Here is an 18,953-nt window from a genome sequence, read left to right as displayed (position 1 = left end):
CATAAATCAATACAAGACGAAAGTCGACAACGCATTAGAGAAATCGAACTCTTAGATAGGAATTACGCTGAACTACGATTAGGAATTCAGTCAATCGCTACATCTGAATTCAACTCAATTATAACCGAAGACGCTAGTGCCAGCACTATTCAACCACCTGTTCTTAAAAAGACCGAAACGAAAAACGAAAGGGACCATACGGACAGTGAAGAAGAAGCTGTAGATTACGACAATCCTATGTACAGTGCAAAAACCTGCTTAGACTTCATCCCTATACTCAATGGACAAGACGATATAGGAGTAGAAGGGTTTATTAAGCGGGTAAGAGAAGCTCGAGCCGAATGTCGAGAAAAACGCACACTACTACGCCTCATTTTAACACAAAGAATCATCGGAGAAGCAGAACGTAGTATCCGCCACTCTGTAATCGAAAGTTATAAAGACCTGTTCGATAACCTCAGAAAATTTGTATCCCTGAGTATTACATCCAATGCAACGTGCATCCAAACTGCAACGTACGCGACAAAACTTTAACGAATCGGTACACAGTTATGTGAAGAGGTTCCGACACAACCTAAACGAACTATTATACGCACTCCAACACGAAATTCGCGATCCAATACGTCGAGCAGTTGCTATAGATCTTGAAAACGAACGAGCCACCAAAATCTTCACTGTAAATCTGAAACCCGAAATAGAAACACGCACATCATCTAAAGGACCGAAGAATCTCCAACAAGCACAAGATGCAGCCTTCGAGGCAGAGTTACTTATAGGGGAAATCGAACGCAACAAAAACATAGCAAGAGGAAGAATAATGAATCGACCAATTGCGAGAGCCGACGCCCAATTCCAACGAACACCTAACGCAAGAAGAAATATCACGCTCAACAACACCATACGACCAAAACCAATGAATCCACTTACGGAAAGAAGAGCGATGATGCCCACCACCGCCCAAATGTTTCAAATGTAGTCAAGTGGGACATTTAGCCAACGTTTGTACCCAACAGCGAAATTTTCCATCAGCCAGCCAAAGAAACTTACCGCCTCCGAGAAATTACCCTACAATGACGGACGAAGAGAGTATGAATCCCGAGGAATACCAAGGGTCAACACGACCACAGGAAGATTGCTTACTGTACGGTTCAAGAGGAATGACGGACCAGCAACGGACTTAGTCGACACAGGAGCCGGCATCAACCTAATTAAAGAAAATCGGGTGATATCGACTGTTTATAGCACGAACGAACGGCGAACATTTTATATGGGACAGAGTAAATACAGAACTGACAAATACGTTCTACTTAGAATATTTGGTAAAAGCCATAAATTTTTCATAGTGCCTAAGTATTTTCCGTTAATTGAAGATGCTATACTAGGACTGCCGTGTCTAAGAAAATACCAATACTACATATCAAATGAAACTTTGAAATTAGACGATAACTATTTGCACTTCCAGAAACCAATAGCGATTCAACCAGGAGAAAGGAGAGTTCAAACGATCTACTTGGAAGGACAACCAACGAGAGTATGTTTCTTCAACACTGGTGAGAAAAATCACGAAATTTCCAGTTATATAGAAAACAATAAAGATTTAGACCAAAGTGCAAAATTCAAAGCCATTTTGTGGACAAATCATATCGAACGCGAATTTAGAGAACCTATAGAAAAAATACTAATTCACTATATAGACGTGTTCAACTTAGAAACGGACGTTTTACCTTGCACGAACTTGACGAAACACGTGATCACACTGAAATAAGATAAAATTATTAATACCAAATCTTATAGCCCCCCAGAATATCACAAAGCCAAAATCGAGAAACAAATGAAAGAAATGTGAAACAAAAATATTATCGAGGAATCGGATTCACCTTACAATTCACCAGTTTGGGTAGTCCCAAAGAAAATAGACGCTTCAGGAAAACAAAAATGGAGAATAGTCATAGATTTCGGAAAGCTTAACGAGCTGACAGACCAAGACGCCTACCCTTTACCTGACATAGAAGACATACTGAGTCACTTAGGAAATGCTAAATTTTTTTCCGCGTTAGACTTATCCTCAGGATTCCATCAAATACCCATGGATTTAAATTCGAAAAAATGCACCGCGTTTTCAACACCGCAGGGACACTTTCATTACAACAGAATGCCATTTGGATTAAAGAACGCGCCCGTGACTTTTCAATGCATGATGGACACAGCTTTGAGAGGTTTAATCAACAAACACTGTTTTGCTTACTTAGACGACATAATAATATTCGGAGATACCATCCAGAAACATAATCAGAATTTAGCGATAGTTTTACAAAGATTTAGGGAACTAGGACTCAAGATACAACCCGATAAATGCGAATTCCTGAAACCGGAACTAGAATACTTAGGACACGTTGTAACGGGCGAAGGAGTGAAACCTAACCCGAAGAAAATACAAGCAGTAACAGACTTTAGGGCGCCGAGAAACCCCACAGAAGTCAAATCAGTTTTGGGGCTGGTAGGATACTACCGTAAGTTCATAAAAAATTTTTCTAAAATAGCTAAACCTCTAACAGACTTAATAAAAAAGGACGTCAACTTTCATTGGACGGATAAATAACAAAACAGCTTTGAAACATTAAAACAAAGACTATGCGAAGTACCAGTCTTAACATACCCCGACTTTACTAAGACTTTTATGCTAACGACCGACGCAAGTAACGAAGGACTGTGGGTAGTTCTTTCACAAGAAGGACACTCATGCTGTTTTATTTCTAGAACACTGAACCCACCGGAAAAGTATTATACGACGACTGACAAAGAACTATTAGCAATAGTTTGGGCATTGAAACGATTGCAACAATACTTTTTAGGACGGAAATTTATTATTAGAACGGACCATCAAGCTTTGAAATGGTTGAATAATTGCAAAGATCCATCGTGTAGATTAATGCTATGGAAACTAAAGCTAGAAGAGTACGAATACACAATCGAATATGTTAAAGGCAAAGACAACCCAGTCGCAGATAGCTTATCTAGAATTCACGCTATTCAAAAGGTAGAAACCCCTAAAGGAACAGTAGCCCTAGATTTCTTACAACATTTTACGAAATGGAAAAAGAAATCAGAAATCCCAAAACAACTAGAAATGAAACCTAACGACCAATCTTTCTATCAATTGATTAAAACAGAATTAGGAGAGTTTGACGAGGCAAAAATTAACGACATATTACGAAATAACAAGAAAATAGGCATAGGAGACAACACGTTTGCAGAATTAGAAAAGAACCAGATCAAATTTATGCTTTTATATTTCAACGATACCCGATACCCTGCCACTTTTGCATGGGACCCAATCCAAGAGTTAACCGAAGAAGAGATAGAGGAAATAATTCAGGAAAATCATAACGGTACGATAGGACATTTAGGAATCCAAAAGACATACCAAAGAATCAAGGAACGACACAAGATCCCAAATTTAATGAGTAGAATCGAAGACCTTATTAAAAATTGCGGCGTTTGCCAAAAAGAAAAACTGGTTAGGATATGACCTAAAGAAGAACCGGTAATTTCAGACATACCTTTAAACCCTAACGACAAAATAGCCATGGACATTATAGGACCTATGACAAAAACCAAGCGAGGAAACCAATTCATTCTTTCGATCCATGACGAGTTAACGAAATACTTAATACTAATTCCATTAAAGACATGACAAAGCGAATCCATTATTAACGCGCTACTGAATCACTATATTTATATATTCTCTGCACCCAAGACAATTCTTACTGACCAAGGACAGAATTTTATTAGCGAACTCGTAACGAAATTTGACGAAGCTTTTAGATTAAACATATCAAGATGACTAGCTTTCATCCGCAATCCAACGGATCATTAGAAGGTACTCACGCAGTAGTTAAAGATCTAATTCGTACTAGCCTACAGGATAACGACGATAAAGAATGGGACGAGATACTCAATTTTATATGTTTGGGGTATAATACAGCAGTTCACGAAGGAACAGGATTTACCCCTTTTGAATTAACGTTCGGAAGAAAAGCTAATTTACCGTCCGCAATTGCAGAAACCACCAACTTAACGTATAATGATATGTTCTCCCTATGGCAAAAACAGTTGAACAAATATTTGGAGTTAGCGAGACAAACACTAATAAATAGTAAGAAACGATACGCTCGAGATCAAAAAAGAAAGATCGTGCGAACTCAAACAATTTTCAAAGAAGGAGACTTTGTACTAGTTCACAACGATCACAAAAAGGACAAAATGGATACCGAATGGTTAGGGCCATATCAAATCCATCAAGTCAAAACACCGTATTACGAGATAATAATCGATAAAGTCATTAAGAAAATTCAAGGTAATAGGTTAAAAACTTATTTTTCAGGACGCTTATCTCATGCACAACCCTCGTGCTCGGACTGGAATTAATACCAATCGAAAACAACGCAATTTTCCACGAAAAAATATCTAAAGCTTATTTATACAATGAGGAAGTTAATGTATATATCGGAATAGATGTAAGCGATATAACTAACCACATCGGTACATTAGGAAAACACATAAAAGAGATCCAAAAACATTGTACCACCTCGTGTGGAGTAAAATCAGAGATACTTTCCTTAACCAACAAGTTTAATAACGTCAAAACGCTAGGAACACATTTAAGATTACTGACTCACTCTGAAGTTAAGAGAGGATTGATAAACGCTATAGGCTCAATCAGCAAAACGCTTTACGGAACACTAGATTCTGACGATTTACAGTTCATAAACCAGAATATCGACAAACTATTTAAAACCATTGTAACTAACCAAACCGCTCTAATTAGGAAAATCCTAAACACCGACAACCTAAAGCAATTAGAAAAGGTAAACGCGGACATACGAAATGAAATAAATCAGGTAAACAAGCAAGAACTTAGTAGTCAAGATTATTTCTACAGAAAGCGCTTTGTCAGATTTACACTTTCAACTCAATGAATTGTTCAATCTAATTCTACTAGGAAAACAAGGAATTATTAGCCCCCAGATCATAAACCATCACACTTTCTTAGAACAATATACTAAAGCTTTAGGAAATCACATCATGAATAAAGGATTTTTACCAGAGGAAGATAATTTCCAAAACATTTTAGACATCTCTACATTCACACTGTTTATCCAAAGCGAAAATATCTTCTTTAAAATTTCAATCCCAACAATAATTGACTCAGAATGGGATGTAGAACAGGTATACCCCATACCGATTCAAAAGAACGGAGCATTTCTCACACCATTAGTCGAACATCCGATACTTTTTACCTCAGGATTAACTTATATGAATGTAGACCAGATGTATTTGGACAAGCAATGTCGAATCAGACCCAAATTATACATTTGTAAACAATCTCAACTCTTACATTATAGACGCTCCAAACACGATTGCGCATCCGAGATAATTAGTGTATACAATACCATGAGATTTTGTAAATTCACAGTCTATAAAATCGTAGAACTTTTATACAGCTCAAAAACGAAAATCACTACATAGATATATCAGAAAAACCAATAGAAATCAACGTATTCTCTGAAGAAGGTCATCAAATTGTCGAACTGAAGCAACCCTCCCTGTTGAAAACTAAAATAACTGTAGATATATTGTATGGAGACAACCATATGAGAATCAGTGGTAATCCCAAGAGCGTTTCTTACGATATTAAGATTAAAACCATAAATATAACTAATAACGTAGATTTATCCTCAATGCTTGATATCTTAGAAAAAACTCTCAAAGTAATGAGCAACCTAAACGGCTATACTGATACCTTGAGTCAAATAGAAGATAGAACCAATCAATTAACTTTTTCGCACAGAATGACACAAATTAAAACTTGGGGTCTCAGCACGTTGCAAATTATAGGATATATATCCATTGGACTCATATGCTTGTATCTGCTTAATAAGATAGGACTGTCAAAACTGTGTATTCCCATATTTTGCTGTAAAATTAAGAAAAACGCCGTTAGTAATGCACCCAAGGTTAGTACTGCAACACCCTTCGCCCCTATAAACATTTACACGCCGATGTTACCTGTACAACCTGGAAGAGAAGCAAGAGTAAGTTTCGAATTATCGACACCGCCCAGGGCCAAATTTCATCCGTCGATGCTGAAGAAACACTAAGATTTTGGAGGACCAAAATCCATCTAAAGAGGGGGGTCCTGACACCAATTACTTCTCAATCCCATCAGAGATAATACATCGACCCCCGACTGTCGGACGCCAAGGCTGCGACGCATCTTAGTGCCCATCAGAGATAAGGCCTCCACCCCCGACTTTCGGGCTCCTTTGGAACCTACACCGAACCCCTCAACATTACCAAGCCAGGTTGTATATAAGCCGAGACTTCACCCAGTTCGGGCAGTTCTTGTTCTAGTTGCTGTTCTTGTACAACACCCCTTTCTCGGTTCAGCGTTATTCTACTATTGTAAGTGCCAAAGTCATAATAAAGTTCGATAAAAGAGAATTAATAGTTGGGGTACGACTCAGCTTTCTTTTCTCTCACAACCCAAGTATCAATTTTACGTGACAAGATCATCGGATTCGTCGAGGATAGCCTTCGTTCAGAAAGTAAGGGAAATTGGCGTTGCTACTAATTGGTAAATCTCCATATCGGAGATTAGAAAAAGAAGCTAGCCGCCCTCGAGAAAAAGTTGCTAGTGGGAGGCGTCGTTCGTTGAAAGAAATAGATCTCCCCTATCTTGCCGTAGTTGGGACAAAGATTGTTTGCCTGTTTGAAGGACTTCAGGTAACTAGATCTTAGTGTTTATAACGGCCCTCGGGCTAGCTGATCACGTACTGTGGAGATGCGTCGGCATCTGGTAACCATCATTAAGAAGAAGAAGAACAGGATCTGCGTGTGACGAGCCACGGGACAGAAACCGTTGGAATGTTTACTGTCGCGTGCCACTACAAATATTTCTTTTAAGGAGAGCTATATAATTACTTCATACCTCTGTTAAGTACACGTTCCTCCCGTGACCGTAGCTCCGTTCAGCGACCCGTCATGTCACTTCGAGCCCAAGCCCACTGCCATAAACCTCGGACACCCATACTCGGATTAGAATATAATCAACTGTTCCTCAGTTTTATTATTTAAGTGTAGCTATAATAAAAAGTCTGGACTAAAGTATCGGGACCTTCCCTAACGTTCCAAAAAAAGGGCCCGATGTCCTTTCATTTCCGACGTATATATTACGAAATAGCCTTAGTTAGATTATTGAGGTTCGTGCGATCAAAATGATATTAAATATGGCTACATACCATACCAACAGTCTTTAACTAAATTAAAGAAATGCGTAATACGTGACTGAGACCCTATCACATATAGTATCTTATTGCAATTTAGCTATTCTATCTCATTCGCACTTACCTTTGATACGCGCATGGTTGCGTACCGTAGACCACGACAGAGCGAATAGGAGTCGGGTAATTTGGTTCTATCCTTAAACAGTCACCTCCTCGGATATATGGCCACGCGCAGATCCGATCGTTGGCTATATATGCGGGCATTACGCTGAGGGAAATGTAGTTCTTAGAGGAATCAAAATTTCAGGATGTAGCAAGTTCCTAAGTAGCTGTACGTATATAAGAAATGCTTAAACAATATAGAGCAGTACCTCCCTTACCTCTGAGCCGTCCTGTTAGTCCTCTTTCCAGTAAGTCCTCTTTCCAGTAAGTTCTCTTTCCAATACTTGGTAACGCTGCTAAATGTATAGATAGTACTCGATCTCTGCGATTTCGGTGATTTTTAAATATGTTGTGAGGGGAGAGACAGCACGATTCTGAACAACTCCTTCCTTTTCCTAAATACATATAACCGACTAAGCGGCATCGCTTAGTTACCGCAATATTCGCAAGAAACTGTCGACAACACACAGTAAATTCTGCCTATAGTTGTACAGCATCTATGACATCGTATGCATCAGTATTGGTTGTCGACCACTTACCTTTCGTTTATAAACGACAAGCGTGCGATATTGATGGCCCCGTGCACGATCATAGCTTGTAACACCTAATGAAAAGTGAATATCATTGACATGTTAGGTTTACGTTCAAGTTAGATTTTTCAATCAGGTGGCCGCAGCGAGGAAGGCAACGTATGCTCGCTAAGAACGGCGTATTTCTAATTGCTCAACTTACATGCCAAACAGAAAATACGGCGCACGAATTTCATTCGTGTGTAAGCAATCGTGCGCTCCAGTGAAGTGATTCAGAGAAGTGTTACGAATAGTGATAGTGAGGAGAAGTCAAACAATACAGCAGCAGATACCAACAATCAAGATTGCAATCACAGAAGGAAAGTATTACATAAACGAGTCGGTAGATTTACCAGATTTAAAGCAACAACAGCAAAATAACAACAATCAAAACGATATGGCTACAGAAAAAATAGAAGAGCAGAGGAGACAGGAGGAGTGCAGCCACGATAACGAAAGATGTTACCAGGACGAAAACTGGAAGCTAACAAAGACTAGCAAAAAACGTAAAATAATTCCAGGCACAAATGCCGCAGGAAATCTACATACAGAAAAGCAGCGATGGCTGCAAAAATTACTATTAAGAAACTCCCTCGTCTCACTAACGGAAGAAATAGATGACGACCCAACAACCAAAAACACAACTCAATCAACACACACTACAAAACCACCACGAATATTTGTCGAGGCCCAGATAATAGACCCGCTTATTGATCGACTAAACAATATAGTTGGGAAGAAAAATTACATAATAAAACAAACAAAATTAGAACAAGTAAAAATTCAAACAAACGCCCCAGAAAATTATAGGAAAGTGATAAAAGAATTAAAGGAAAAAATGCTATATACCATACGTACCAGCTTAAAACGGAAAGGAGCTACAAAATAGTTATAAGAGGATTACGTCCAAAAATTAACACAAAAAAATTAAATGACGAATTAGCAAAAATTGGCCATCAAACTAGAGCAATAAACAATATGACAAAATCGAAGCAACCATTACCATTATTCTTAATAGAACTTGAACCCAGAACCAATAACAAGGAAATTTATGAAATCAAAAAAGTTCTAAACACAATAGTAACAGTGGAACCACCACGCTGCAAAAAAGATATACCACAATGCATGCGGTGCCAACAGTACGGTCACACACAAAATTATTGTAACAGAAGCCCGGCATGTGTAAATGTACAAAAAATCACTTAACAATACACTGCCCATACACAGGAAACATAGAAGAAGTTAGATGTTATAATTGTAACGGAAACCACCCAGCCAGCTATAAAGGATGTGAAATCAGGAAACAATTACAACGTAAACTGTTTCCACCACTTTGCCACCACAAATAGATCAATCAATAACTACCAACCACAACAAAGTATAACGGATAATGAAACAACATTGAAAGCACAATATGAACCAAAAGCTATAAACAGAAACATAGATCCCCAAGGTAACCGAAGCTATGCGCAAATACCCAAAACATTAGACAAGCAACGCTCACAAACAATCAGGATCAAAGCAACAACATCGAAGACGATACAGAAATCAAAGAAATGCTCAAACAATCCATTAAAGGTACGGAGATATTAAGAAAAATGGTAAGTGAGCTAAACACAATACTAAGGCAACAAGTACAACAAACAACAGTCATGTTACAACTATTCACAAACTTGCTAAGCAAAAAATAGAGATGAACATGTTGAAAATAGCAGCCTGGAACTCCAATGGTTTGCAACAGCGATCCCACGAAACTAAAACATTTTTGTATGAAAATAATATTGATATATTACTTGTCTCAGAAACACATTTCACTCTAAAAAGTTACATGAAAATACCATACTACACCATCTACAACGCCAAACACCCCTCAGGTAAAGCACATGGAGGAACTGCAGTAATAATAAAAAATGACATCAAGCATCGCCTACGTAGTCAAACAAATCAAGAACACTTACAAGCAACCACTGTCACAATACAAACCAATGACAATTACTTCCAAATATCAGGAGTATATGTACCTCCGAGACACAAAATGACACTTAAAAAATGGGAAGAGTACTTCCAATCCTTAGGCGACAAATATATAGCAGCAGGAGACTTTAATGCAAAGCACATATTATGGGGTTCGAGAATTAACACGCCGAGAGGTAGCACATTAGAAAAATACATTAGAAGCAGCAATCTCAACGTACTATCTACAGGAAAACCAACGTACTGGCCGACAGACCTCGATAAAACACCTGACTTGTTGGATTTTGCAGTAACAAAAGGACTAAACGTAAGCAAATTAAAAATAACAACCAGCCTTGAGCTTAACTCCGACCATACACCAATTATATTAGAATATACAAACAAACCATTACTTTATAACACGTCAGAGTCGCTTTGCAATAAAAACTGGCAAAAATCTAAATTAAGCAAAATGAATAAACTAAATATATACAAAACAATAATCAAACCAATCTGGACATATGGAGTTCCACTACGGAGGACGGCAGCAATGAGTCACATAAATAAAATAGAAACACGGCAAGCAAAAATTTTAAGGACAATAGTTAACGCTCCATGGTACGTCAGAAATGAAGACTTACGAAAAGATTTAAAAATTCCAACAGTCAAAGATGAAATCGCTAGATATGCAAAAAAGTATAAAGAAAGACTTCTAACACACCCAAAGCATATGGTTGCTGAATCGAATAAAACCATAATAGAAAGAATACTGAAGAAGGAGCATCCCACAGACCTCACAATAGAAATAAACAATTTGGAAGATGGAACTCCGCTGGGGGTAACCATCCATATGTTATATTATTATACCACTAAGCTATAATATTGTACTAACTGTCCTACTGGACAAATAGTAAAATTTAAATTAAATAAATAAAAAAAACGAATTTCATTCGGGGCTGAGGTGAAAATAGCGTGACTGAAGGACGACAAGATAACAGAGGCACGTTAGAGCACGCCGTTGATATTATACCCGTGTCGTGTGTCACGTTATCAGGAAACGTGCATGGAATGGGCCGGCACCCATGCTCCGGATCCCCTCCGTTGAAATTCGATTCTCGTTAACTTACTGTGCCGCAATTGAAATACAATACAACCGTCGACGTGATAAATATGGCAAGCCTCTCTCGCACCCTAATTTTGATCGGACACTTCTGAATTTTATCAAAATTTCCTTTACCATAGGATATGTATTGGACAAAGGTCCATTTTTCTTTAGAGTACTTTCTATTTTGCCATTAAAATCTATAATGTAGTAAAATGATTTCTCTACTTTTCGTTCGTGCTTCACGTTAGGTGATCTTCGGCAACATTGAACAACTTTGCATAAGTTACCATACCGATGAAACTTTACTCGAGATTGTAACTGGTGGAGTTCTCTTTGGAATTCCTCTAATTCGATGTACTTTTCTTTTCTTCTTTTCCACTCGAACGATCCATCTTAACATACTTCAAATTAAATTCGATAGGAGCTTTTTATTTCTTTTCTTTCTTTTTATTTATTTAAAATTTTATTTCTTCTGACACAAAGACGCTTCATATTTCCATAGAGAGGATTTGTTTTAGCGCAGTCACTGCTGATTGATCATCGCGATGAAAACAGGATGGAACAGCATAATCCGACAAATACGTCGTTATTTTCTAGTTGATGTTTCAACAAAAAGGTAGCTTCAATCTCCTAATTAACGTTGCTTGTACAAAACGTCGCGAATCAAAGTGCTGTATTGAATGGTACCAGTTCACCCTATTTCGAGTCCCGAGTATACAAAGACACTATTTCAACTTCATGTCGCGTCTTTGAATTAACGCGAGTCATACACAACGTTTCGAATGCGAGAGTGTTGGTTCGTACAGCAACAAAGGTTGAACGAATGTCGTAGTTTACACGGGGAAAGAATTTACATTATTTTCTGGAAAATGTAATTTATTAAAGAATACCTACACTTTTAAAAACAGTACATATCGTACTACTAAAATCTACAAATTTCCCGAGCAATCTATGAAGTTTACCAGCTTTCTAATTTTTAGAAAATAGAAACGTTAGCTCTTATAACTGGACAACTGTTCATTTCGTTGTACTGCAGAACCGGTAAAAGCTCGTAAAAATAGTTCATTTTCCCGGTGTGAAACAACCAATTTGTTCGATTACGCGCTGCAACTATTCTGTGATATAAAAGTCAATTCTTATTTCTTTATAGAAATTCTAATACGACAATTTTCATTCGCGCTTTCATAGCGATACATATCGTTCTTCGTCTCATGTTCCTCTCGATTATCGTATTGTACGACCGGCACTGTAATGGAAATTGTAACATTTATTAACTGAATATTTAACGTAATAGTTTAATTGCACATTACAAAGCATTATCGTTCCCGTACAATTATCATTCGACGTCATTAATCGATAGCTGGGTAAGTAAATACATCATCTCATAATGAAAATTGTAATTACGATTCATATTTAAATTAGCCATCTGTCAAATATGAAACTTATTATATAATCATTCCACGCGTGATAAACGAAATGAATTTTTTTTAAATCTCAATATCAAATTCAATAATAGGTTTATCCATTTTTTAACGGATGTTGTAATTATTATATCGAGCGGACGTTTAAACGAATAATCATAGCGAATAAACATTGCAATAGAAGAAAAATGACCAATATCAGATCAATTAAGAAAATAAATTGCAACATTTACTTACCCTCACTTCATTTATTTTCTAACTTCTTCAAACATTTACGCTGACCAAAAACAATTTATAAAATATGAAGGTCCGCAAACGCGCACGTCGAACGAAAAACTCCCTTTAACAAAAAATTGTACAATAATGAAATAAGATAGTGATCAACGTACTTGATAAAGTACACACGCACGCACGCATGCACGCGCGCACACACACACACAGAAACATATACGTATATGAAAGCACATAAATATAACGCGTTCAAAGAAAAGTAGACAAATTTATTAGTCGATCTATCATAATTTTCATTAAGCTGTTTCAAGCGGCACTTAGTAAACGATACGATAACGCGATTAGATCTCTTTATCTCTTATGTGAACAAGACGATGTATATTAAATAAAGTTAGAGACAGTATGGAATATCTAGTTTACTCGTTTTCTGGCTAGTCGTCTAGCCAAGAATGCTTGACATATTCTGCTTCAACAAACTGAGACCATCGCAAACAACGAAGAGGAAGCGCCTAAGGCTGACAACCAAACTTCACTCTATGCTCGATGTTTGAGTCGAGCGCAGTTCGTACTAGGTCAGAAGCGTTGATTTGTCTTGTAAAGTATATTTCAACAAATATCGATACGTTTCATGCGTGTCATGAAAAATGCGAATACGTGACTTATAGAACACTTTGAAATCATTTGCTTCGTATGTGTGTGTGTGTACTTGGCGTGTTTATTGTACGTCTCAATCTAGGTCGATTCTTCATTATAGTAGCGTGAAAATTGATTTTGAAACGACCTATAAATCAAAGAATTAAATATTCTCTATGCTTTATTTTATGATTATCTTAATTTATCCAAAGAATCATGAACACATGCGAAAAGTCCGACCCGATATATCGCGGTCGCGCGCCTCGTCAGCGGGCGAATCGTGCGAATGAAGCTCGTGTAGCTGAAGCTTTCGTTACAAGTATCGCATTTGTAAGGGTACAATTTCCATGGTTCGTCCGGATAATGCTCCAACTTGTACATTCCTTGAAACGATTTACCACATATTACGCATAAAAAATCATTGCCCTTGTAATAATACGTGTCATGCTCGACTAAACGTTCGTAGGATTCGAATAACAAATGACATATTACAGATTGGTTTATCTTCCACAGCGCAATCGGAATTCAGCACCAGCCTAGAATCTTGCTCAATATGTAAGTGTCGTTTGTGAATTTGAAGACTCTGTTTCTTGACAAATCCTTGATCGCAGAACTTACAAAAGAATTTGTAGTTCACCGAACACGAAGGCGCATGAGTAGCAAGCATGTGAAACTGTAAGAATCTTTTAGTGGAAAACATCGTGTTACAAACGTTACACTTTTCTGTGGCTGTTTGGCGATAGGCGCGCTCGTGTATGCACAAATTTTTAAATGTTCAGAATTGTGTTTCACAAGCAATGCAAGGAAACTTTGTTCTGTTCATCTTGTCCGCTCGGTGACCCTTTACACATGCAATCCTATTAAGTAACATTCTGCGCTTTGCACCTGTATCGAATGACGAAGAGAAAGTATCATCCGTAATAAGTGTACTCGTAATCAAATAATTTTCCAAAGATCTTGTCGTCCCTCCCGAAACGTCCGACATTTGTTCCAAATCAGGCGACTGTGCTATGCCGAGTTCCATGTCACTTGGTTCTTTCAAGGACCGAGACAAGTGGTTTACATAAGGTACACGTTGTTTATTTTGTAAGACTTTCATTCGACGACATACATTCTCGTGTTGTTTCAAACATGAGTATAGCCAAAATCGTTTGCGACAACCTTTGCATTTGTGTTGTTTCTTGAATGCATTGCAATTTATTTCAACATCAACCGGTGAAGCGTCCTTTTTTGATCTTATGGTCTTCAAACAGTGCAAAATCATGTGTCGTTTCAACAATGCCGACGTGTCAAACTTCTCATAACACACGCAACATTCTCTTCGTTTAAACACAATATGCTGACGTAGATAATGAGTTAGTAATTTATACATGGACGTGTAACGCGCGTTGCATATGCTCGAAATGTAAATCGTATGGAACAATTTCATGTGCTCGTGCAGGTTCTCCTTCGAAGAAAACGATTTTTTACAAATATGACATTGAATTATTTTTTGCTGATAGACTTTAATGTTCTTCTGAAATTCAACCGATTCTTGTTGAGGTACGATTAATCTATCAGCGAAAGATTTTACAAATTCACTGAATCGCTTTGATGCAATCGTGTCAGCTTTCAAAGGCAAGTTACATGTCGAGCTTGTTTCACGAAAACCTTCAAATTCCTCTTTCACATCTTTCGATACTGCTTGCTTGAAAGCATCTTCGTTTTCGTTTTCCTTTTCGTTTTCGTCTTCGTCTTCGCTTGACACAAAACTAGTTGGCTCCAAGAATTTGTCGCATTTCTCCAAACGGACCACGCATTCTTTATACTTGGCTTCAGGTGCAGATCTTCTACTTTGGTCAAATATATAGGGGAACTTGTTTCTTTTAAAAGATTGTCTTGATCTTCCAAAGGTCTCAAACTGTAATAAATCGTAAAAATCATATAAAGAAGGTCTTTTCACTGACCTAAGGTTGTAAGGCGTACTGTGCGAGGTATTAGAGCTTCCAGGTTCAGCTTTTATTTCGTTCCTTAATAAAGATATCATTGTTTTTAAATTCACATGAGTTTGAACAAATGGTCGTTTCCTAACAGGAGATTCGTTTCGCTCAACAGAAGTAGACACCTGAATAACTTCTGCAGCCTTTGATGTCTTGTTACTAAATGTGTCAAGCGTTGAAGTTGGAATAATAGTCGCAGTAACAGGAATATTCTTCGTATCGATAAAATTTTCCGGGCTAATCCATTTGTCATTCGGTTTGTCTTTGTACGTCGATATGAAGTCTGTAAGGACGGTCTGCTTCATCCTTTTCGAAGGTGTACCATGCGAATCGTTTAACCATTTCGGGTGCGTAGTCTTGATATTGCTGCTCGAACCCTTGGTGGGTGTACTGTTTAAACTATTAGATGGTATCAAAGATATATTTTTTGAGCTATCTACGTTTTTTGGGCAGGGACTGTGTGAAGTATTTGATTCTGCCATGGCTATACCATCCGAATGATTGGACTTTTCTAACGATTCAGGAGATGTTTTCGTGATTTTGCTTTCACCAGAAAATATTGCGTTCCCATGCGCATGGAATAAATGAGATTGGATATGTCTTTTATAGGAAAACCTTCGGCTACAAAAATTACATCTATACCCAGACAATTGTTTCGTACGACATTGCCTCTTTAAATGACGTATCAAGTAAATATGCATAGTGAAAATTGCAGTGCAATTATTACACTTAAATACATTACAGGTATATAATTTGTTATGCTGATCAAATAAATATTTAGTTCGAAAAGTTAACAAACAAACGTTGCAACTTCTTCTGTTGTTTGAAGGTACTTTATGTTTACTTTTTCGTTTATCAGGATCCGATTTCTTATTTTCTAGATACGTACTTTCTTGAGGAAACGCGGATTCTTCATATTCAGAATAAACGTCATCCGAAGATTCACCTTTAAACGTCGCTGTTTCATTTTCATTCCCTGTATTCGTATCAACTGGCGACAAATCATCGCAGATCTCCGGATCGATTGGCTCTTCTTTTATTCTTATTGCATAGTCAGAAGGCTGAAAAAATATACAAACCTAACGTAACATTCTAAAAAACGAAAAATCTATGAAACAGTCCTAGCCTAGTAATTGAAGCCAATCGTGTCATAAATATCATGGGTTGGATAGAAAACTATGTATAGAGCTACAAAACTAGATAGTAGAAAGAACGCTTTATTACGCCATGTTTATGAGTTTGCCAGGTTCTACCATTAAAAGCATGAAAAACATAACTGCACAAATCCAGAATACTACATACATAAGAAGAGAGGTGTAAATTTTGTGTAAATTTACAGCTTCATTAGAATTGCTACGAAACTTTTCCTCAACTACTAACATTTATCATAGGACATGGCCGATCGATATTTTCAAACTATTGTGTAGTGAAGTAGATTATATTCAACTCTCAATTATATTCAAATGTAAGAAAAATCAGAAATGTCAGAAAAATTAGCATGGTTGTTTAACGTTATTTCATGAATGTATTTTTCCAGGTAACAAATTGGCACAAAGCAACGAGCGGTTCTTCTACATGTTTAACAAATTGTATATTATAAATGAGAAATGAAATATACGACAGAGCAAAAAACGCCATGCAAAACTCTAAAAATTCAATATCATTTGAAAATATAAAAAAACAACTCAAAAAGTTAACAAAAATCACCATGAATTGTTTAAAGTAGAAATATTTGTATTCAATTCGATGGAAAATATTGTAGAATCAATCGCGATCAGTAAGCGGTGTGAGAAACAGTCAATGGTAGTAACTGGTCAAACAGAAGGAAAACGCGACTGTCAACGGTGCTTACATACGCTGAAACACTGATACGATGAACGCATCAACGTTTTTTATCTTTTATGGTTGGCTTGCATCGATGCAGAAAGTAATATTATTTTCTTAATTGGTAGGCAAAGCCATTGGGTATATATTAAGTATATATTGATATACTGATGTCATTTCACGAGACTTTAGAGTCGATGCGTAACGTCATTACGATACGTTTCAGCTATACAGGCTGCTCAACGAATTTTCTACGCTAGACTATACTAGAACTACTGAAGCGCTAAATTTCTAGTTCTCAAAAATAGCGATTGTTCTTGACTGTGGCGTAAACCATGCTTAACGGAACGTTCGCGACATTGTGTTGTAAAACTCCAATAATATTTCTTTTTAATCTGAATCGATATCGAAGTGCGTTAAAAACTGTAAATAATTTGATTTATACAAATGATTTTTGCAATAACAAATGATTTATAATAAACAAATCTGAAAATCCTTGCACAAAATAGAAAAGTTTTCATTCCGATACAACTATTCGCTATAGAATAATCGCTGGACATACATAAAAAATACGTACTCATCGAACTGATAACGAATAACCACCGATACGTTCGTGTGATCTGCTCTATTTAAAGTTATACGTTACAAAACGCCTCAGCTGAATCCAATGCCCGTATTTATATAAATACATCAGTGAACAGGTAGCGCAAGTTCCCAGTGATGAACGTTCCTGGTACATGTGTGAGTATTAATCCATTATACGGCAATATATTTTTTACAACATACGTTGTTTCAACGCTCGTATGCTTCGACGCATTAATATGATGAAAATCTAATCTTTCTTACTAATTCACTTGGTATCGTACGAATAAATAGATAACATTTCACGATACAACAGCGATTTACATTAATATTACATAAAACATATTTATATATGTATAAATATCAATTTTATATTCTATAAGCCGAGGAAAATGAATAACAAATAATAATAACACAAATGGCAAACATAATCAGTGTACTAAATATTAACATATTAATGAAAATCATTTGTAACTCAATATTTCCATTTTTATAAAATAAAATATGTAAATGAAATTGAATTGTAAAATAATCACATTCGCAGAAACTCATTACTCTCCAACGGAGCAATTAAATATTATATTAATAACAATAATAAGCACGGTTGCATCGATGCTAGACATTCTGCATTACTTTAATATTTTTAATCCATGTATTATTATTGCGCCATAATATATAAAGTATAGACGCAAGAGATCATAGCGCGTTGGCCAAAGTAGTCTTATAATTGACAGATACATTATACAGAATTTTATGTACCATCGTGGAAATTCCTTTTAATTCAACAATTAAATTTCATTTCTATTACAAATCATAAGTTTGCGTCATAACGGCCAAAGAAGCAAATCTTACTTTGTCATATTGAAATAGTTAAAGAAAGTGGTACATAAATATTAGCTTAATATGTTATATTAACCAAGATTTGTAGAAACAAAATACATTATTCAATACGGTCAAAGTTCACTTATCGAATGATGTTTCAAAAGGTACTTACGTCCATTTTGTTGTCCAATTTTATATCCATGGAGATTGCATAAACGGGCCGCACGTAAACTAACACTCGAGCCATTTGCTTTACGAAATTATTATTAGTATTAGACAAACTGCTTGCCTGTGCACAAGGAAAATCTATGATTAGTGAGTAGTAGACTTTAATAATATCCTCAAAGAACAATTCGCGTTTTCCTTAAAATATGCCATAACTGCAC

At 36.7% G+C, this 18,953-nt stretch overlaps 2 protein-coding genes across 2 annotated transcripts in view; both read right to left on the bottom strand.

Annotated features, from left to right (window-relative positions):
• LOC126875440 (uncharacterized) overlaps positions 1 to 18,953 on the bottom strand; it is a 134,748-nt gene that overhangs the window by 115,469 nt on the left and 326 nt on the right. The gene's annotated exons all lie outside the window — the stretch shown is intronic.
• Positions 14,136 to 18,953, bottom strand: part of LOC126875564 (uncharacterized) — a 92,548-nt gene continuing 87,730 nt past the window's right edge. Inside the window, exons 2-3 of the mRNA XM_050638515.1 lie at positions 18,740 to 18,856; positions 14,136 to 16,400 (exon numbers count right to left, since the gene is read on the bottom strand). Of these exons, the coding sequence (XP_050494472.1) occupies positions 14,136 to 16,400; positions 18,740 to 18,814 (2,340 nt within the window). The 5' untranslated portion in view covers positions 18,815 to 18,856. The remainder of the gene's footprint in view (positions 16,401 to 18,739; positions 18,857 to 18,953) is intronic.

This window comes from Bombus huntii, chromosome 18 (genome assembly GCF_024542735.1).
Source record: "Bombus huntii isolate Logan2020A chromosome 18, iyBomHunt1.1, whole genome shotgun sequence".
NCBI lineage: Eukaryota > Metazoa > Arthropoda > Insecta > Hymenoptera > Apidae > Bombus > Bombus huntii.
The sequence above is the reverse complement of the archived record's forward strand: the minus strand, read 5'-3'. Positions and strand labels throughout refer to the sequence as shown.